This window comes from Dermacentor variabilis, chromosome 7 (genome assembly GCF_050947875.1).
Source record: "Dermacentor variabilis isolate Ectoservices chromosome 7, ASM5094787v1, whole genome shotgun sequence".
Classification (NCBI taxonomy): Eukaryota; Metazoa; Arthropoda; class Arachnida; order Ixodida; family Ixodidae; genus Dermacentor; species Dermacentor variabilis.
In genome coordinates this window covers 99,926,586-99,932,585 of record NC_134574.1, presented here as the reverse complement: position 1 = coordinate 99,932,585, position 6,000 = coordinate 99,926,586, and the positions used below count along the sequence as shown (strand labels likewise).

Genomic DNA, 6,000 nt, shown 5'->3' with positions numbered 1-6,000 from the left:
TTAACAATTCAGAACTTTTCAAGGCAAAGGTAGTCGTGAAAGAAAAAGTGGGCTGCTTAAATAGGGGGGAGAGAAAATCCATACACCTTCCTTGAAGAAAAAAATGGTAGAAATGCACGTGGAGTGTCCATGTAATTAAGAGAGCAAGCTGGGAGAGGTTTTAGTTTGGAATGTTCTCAGAAGGCTAAAAGGGCCGCAAGTCTACCCGCGCCCTTAGTACCTTGGAGGACCAGGCTGAAACCCTAGGCGAACACTTAGCATGTATCAAGCTCCATACACAGTAGGATCTGACCTACTGCCCGCCCAAACAAGTATCTTCAATGCAGAAGCCCATGCAGTATTATCTGCGGTGAAACACATCAATACATCGAAACTAGAAAAGGTAATAATATTCACAGACTCGTTGAGTGTTGCAAACGCTTTATGTCTCAACAAAAACACAAATCCAATTGTTATTGAGCTGTATTCACTATTATACACTATTTATCTCATAGACGGGTCAAATATGCTGTATGTTCCTAGGCACAGAGACAATAGGGACAATGTTTGCTGACGAAACCGCTACAACAGTAGCAACAAAAAATACTAATTCCTCTATAGCTGCCCTTGCCATTGACTTGAAACCAAGTATCTGAATAGTATCTTTTGTCGCTACTGATGTGATTGTCTTACGGCCACGCGTGTCAAGTGTACGACGGCGGTGCGACATATCGGCAGTGCCACTAGATGGCGCAGCGTGTGGTGCGAGTGTTCTGGTGCTAGATGGTGCCGAGTATTGCTAGAAAAGCGCGTAAGAGGATTCGCGCTGCAGCACACACCTCATGCCTAACTCGTGATTTTACCCCCCTTAGTCGGTGTGCCCCAAAGCCTGGGTCATCATCACCATCATCATCAAGAGCAGCAGCAGTAACCCGAGCAAGCGCGCGGCACTGACGTAGAAGAAGCACGAATCTCGTTCCAGTCGGCTGTCGGTTCTGCACACTCCGTAATCAGCAGGATCAAGAGGTATGGCCGCCTGATGCATCTTTTGCAGGGCTAACTGCTGCATGTTGCCTTTGAAATACAGCGTTGTAATTGTGCGCAGCGTCCTTCACACCGTGCTGGCACAGAGCGGTGCACCCAAGGGAGGCGCTTCAACTGTGTTCCGTGCCGGCAGGGTCGCCATTTGCACGCGCCATTCCGAGGTCGCGTCCCCATTTCAAACACTTTTCAAGAGCAATGCTACGTGACCTCGTTGATCTGATGGAAACCGTCGCGCTCAAAATAACATCGCTGCTGGCCTGGACTCAACCTAATGAGAGTACGTAAGCGCGTTGGGTTGCTGTAGACAAGTTTCTAAAGACGAAGTTGTACGGCCGTGTGACTTCCTCACTAAACTTGTCTACGGCAGCCCTACGTGCTTACGTACTCACGTAGGTTGAATCCGAGCCAGCAGCGACGTTATGCCGAGTACGACAGTTCTCATCCGATAGACGAGCCCAAGCGGCACTGTTCTTTGTCGCTGCTTGCGAGGCAGACGACTTGGGTTAATTCCGGGTGCTACGTGCTTCCCTGCCGGCACGGGACAGAGTTGACGCTTCTCCTTCGAGCGTGGCCTCAGAGGTTGGAAGGCGCGATCTCGGAGATCCCTGAGCGAGACGGCTGCGGTGTTCGCGCAGGTGTCCCCTTCGCCTAACTCAAGTCGGGCAGCATGAAAACGCTACGATAGTGAGCAGCAGTGCATTTGAATACATGCAAGCGCTAATAAATGGAAAGCTGCTACTTCCCGGCGATTTCGCATCGGCGTGGCTCGGGTAGCGTTGCCGATCCGCATTGCCGCATTATTTTCCCAACGCCAACTATTTGAACGAGACACGCGGGAAGTTGCAAATAGCGGTCACCGGAATCAGGTCCGCGTGAGTAGTGCAAATAGAGCTGGATTTGCACGACGGAACAAAGAGCTGAATCACTCGCTAGACTCGGCTGCAACGAATCGCCCCCATTGTAGCAGGTCATCGGCGGCGGCGTGGTCCCGTGGCTACGAGGCACACACACCGTGCTCGTCGGCGGAATGTATCAGCTGCAGTTCCTGTCGGGTGAACGCCCACCTTGGAATATACCTCTCCGAAGTGGAAACACGTACTTCGTTTCGAGCTCCGAATCTCTCCCTAAAGGGAACAGACTTTACGCTCCAAAAAAAAAACAGCCTAAAGTACCATCCAGGCAATCTGTAGCTCAGTTGTCCATGCACACTGTCGTATCGCGCTGAGCCGTCCGAAGGTGAGGACTAGCGACCAGGAGCACGGCAAAGCCCGATGTGGAAAGTGTGGAGGGCTATGCGGTTTCTCCAGAAAAAGTCAGAACCTCTGCCGGTTCAATCAGTTTGCATTGATCACTTTTCTAAAGTAGATCGTATATGTATATATAACTTATTTGTCCATGAAGCATCTAGACGTGCGCTTGTAATGCGTTACCGGTTCATTTTATCCAGTGGAAAATAAAGCGCCTTCCTGGGGAACGCCACGCGATAGCCAGCGAGCTTGCTTTCTGAGGCCAATCCAATCCTTTCTAACGCCAACGCTAGCCAACGTGCTGCGCAGCCCGCTTCGCTCAGGCAGCTTGTAAGCGGACCGTGTTTGTCGCTCCGCTAGCCCGCTTGCGGCTAAGCGGAGGGCGCATGCGCATTCGCGCTTCCGCTCCGCTTAGCTGCTGAGCGGAACGTAAAAACGCCAAACTAAAACATTCTAGTGTTGCGCTGCTGAACTTGGTCACTGGTTCCTTACTGCCGCTGCGGTCATACGCATACGGGGGCGAAAATCAAGAGCGTTCGTGTACTTAGGTGCCCGTTAAAGAACCATTGGTCAAACTTAATCCGGAGTCCCCCACTATGCGGAATGCATCATAACCATAACGCGGTTTTCACGAGCGAAACCCCAGAATTTACTCGTTCTTTTTCACTGTCGAAACGCAGAGTTGCGCCTACTCATATTCCCACCCTTTCTTATTGGACCACTGTCGAACAATTAAGTGGGTATTAGAAAGATGACCCGATTCGCCCCGTTGCGTGCGGGAAGTGGCCACTCGCGCTTCGGGGTGACTACAGTCCCGCAGTCATCTATGCTTCGCTGCTGCACGCGCAGGTCTGGCTGGCGACAACGGTTACAACATTTCAGCCGCACTTGACGTGGTCACACTCACGTGAGAATGGTGTGATTGTTGCGACGCAGGAGGCATGCTCGGTATTGTGGTCGATGGGCCAGCAGCTCGGGCTGTAGGTGGAGCTGGTGCTCTCACGCCACTATTGCGTTGCCGGTATAGACACCTAAAAGAACACATTTTATGGAAGACACGAAAGAAGCTTGTGCGTGCACACGCAGAGCATTTTTCTTTTTACATTCGAACGCGCGAATAACTTGTTTCGTATTAACCTTGAAGTGCGTTTTGTCCTCGCCGAAGTCGCCCAGAACTTGGGTGTATTCTAAAACCAACCCGCCTGGCAATACGTGGACAGTGCAAGTCAGACATAGCTTCTAGTGGTTTGCAAAAGAAAAGGTGATAACCGACATCGCCCTGTATAATAACCACCTTTTAGTGAACGAAAGTCTAGCATACACAAAGTAGCCCACGTCTATAAGGCACCCTCAGCTACGTTTGTTTCTTTGTTTTTTGTTTGTTTTTTGACGAGGCGTTTGTATCTACATGTGCGTAATTAACTGCAAAGAAACTCAAACTTATCTAGAGGAAAGCAGAAACTTGTTTTCTAGCCCAAGGCGGTAGGTGCCATTCAGGAGCGCCGAAGAACACGAACGGTTGACGCCGTAAAAGAACGGCCAGAGTTGAATTTTCGTCGCAACTCTGGGCACCGAGTGAGAGAGGCCAGTTTTAATGCGATGGCGTTAAGGGCCCCGTGACGCAAAATATCTGATGTCGGCGTCGGATGTCACTTCGTGAAAAATCATTCCGAACCACAACCACGCAGGCCCTCCGCGTGGCGCTGAGCCGTTACTGAACTAACTGAATTCCTCAAAGTAAAATACGTCAGAAAAATCGTAAGGTGCAACCTAAGCACAACATACAGACATGAGCATCGGAGTTCAATTTGAATATAACGCAAAACACAATTCTGTTACTCGGAAACTCAAACACAAACCCCTTTACCGAGCGGCGCGGCCCGGTCTGTTCCTTGCGACACCTCCAGCGCGCTCGCATCCGCGCATGCGCAAGAAAGCTGCGTTTGCCGGGAAGCGTGACAAGCAGCCAGGGATCGTTGATATATCAATCGCGTTCCACTCTTAAAGGCGAAGCTTAAGTGCCCGCCAATTTTTTTTTTTACTTCTTTAGCTGTACCAAATGATCACGTGGGTGTCTTCACTATGTTCACAAAGGCTGTTGGACCGCGGCAATGTTCCTGTAAGAGAGAAGTCTTTCCAAAGTGCGTTTCTCCTGCGGTATGACGAATGCGGTGTTGCATCTCTCCCAGATACCGCGATGTCGAACGAAATGAGCAAGAAGAGCGAGCGACGTCGCCGCCACCAACGCCCGATGAAGACGACGAGTGACGCTCCGGCCACGTTGCCAGTGACCGTCGCGGCTACGACGGCTGGCTCGTCCCAGCCGAGCCCCGCGTCCCAGAGTGGCCTGGTCAGCCCCGTCTTGGGAGTGCAGTCGCCCGTCGTCCGCACGCACTCGTTGGCGGAGAATGCCATCACAGGGCAGCCGGCGACGTCTTCGGGAAGTGCCACTCTCGGAGAACGGACGTCGCCCGGCGGTGGCAGCGGCGGACATCCGGGTCATAGAGGACAAGTGCCTGTGGCGGCGACGTCGACTTCATCCGGCACCACCACCGCGGTAAGAAGGCAGTGTACGGCGCAGGGACGAGAAGCTCAACGGAAGGGGGGGGGGGGGGGGGGGTTAAAATATTGGATAAAGGGCACCGCAGTAACTATCTCGCTCCGGAGAGGGCACTCCAACCGTGCAGCACAGGGGGTAATGGGGGAGGGAGAGAGCAGCAACCGAAACCCCGCAGGCGGGAGGGGACGTGACGTTAAAAGGGGTCAGGAAGAGGTACGTCTTCTGCGAAGGTTATAAAATAGCGCAGGAGGTTTGTGAGCCTTGGGGCCAATTGGCGCTTTTAAAGTTGCAGGAATTTAGACTTCTATATTTATTTATTTATTTATTTATTTATTTATTTAAAATACCTTACAGGCCCTATAGGGGCATTGTGTAAGGGGGGTACAAAATCAAGGGGGAGAAGAAAGAGTAAACAGCCTCCTAAAGTACAAACGATACAAACGATACGCCTCAATGCAGGGCTCATTACTACCAAAAACATGTAAAAGGAACAACTGAAGTAATGAAAGACCACAAAGGTACACTTAAGTAAATAACACGAGTAAAACTCAACGTAAGGTACTAATACTATAAAGTAAAATACACGAAAAATGAACATATCAGGGAGTACAATTGTTGAAGGGATATTTAGGGAAACACGCAAAAAAGCTATAATATATACAGGGCATACAAGTGAACACGTGGCGCAGCATAAAATAGCAATTCATAGGAGCGAGATAGCAATGCATCAGTAAAAAAAAATCGCAAGAAGTTCGAAGCACATTGCCAAGGGTAAGAAACAAGATAAAGGGATTTGTAAGTGCTATTATGAAAAATGCTCGTGTAGGAGATGACGAAATTTTTTTTGATCTGACTCGGAAGCAATGTGATCAGGCAGATTGTTCCACAAGCGAATGGCCGTAGGAAGCGCGGAAAAGTTAAAAGCATGTGTCTTACCGTACATGCGCGCAAAACTAAAGTGGTTATTTAATCGGCGAGACGTGTTCGAGGCGATCTGGATATGTAGTGTGGATATATATATATATATATATATATATATATATATATATATATATATTGTTCTAGGGTTGTTCTCACAGTCTCTTTAATTAACCAGTTTTTTATATGTTTAATTGTATGTAACTTCGGTTTACTGTACTTTATACTTTTCCATTGTACTTTGACCATGAT

The 6,000-nt window shown here is 49.5% G+C and overlaps 1 protein-coding gene across 1 annotated transcript in view; it reads left to right on the top strand.

The window, feature by feature from the left end:
• Positions 1-922: 922 nt before the first annotated feature.
• Positions 923-6,000, top strand: part of LOC142586983 (uncharacterized) — a 47,421-nt gene continuing 42,343 nt past the window's right edge. Inside the window, exons 1-2 of the mRNA XM_075697852.1 lie at positions 923-1,005; positions 4,460-4,827. Coding sequence (XP_075553967.1) covers positions 4,679-4,827 — 149 coding nt within the window. The 5' untranslated portion in view covers positions 923-1,005; positions 4,460-4,678. The remainder of the gene's footprint in view (positions 1,006-4,459; positions 4,828-6,000) is intronic.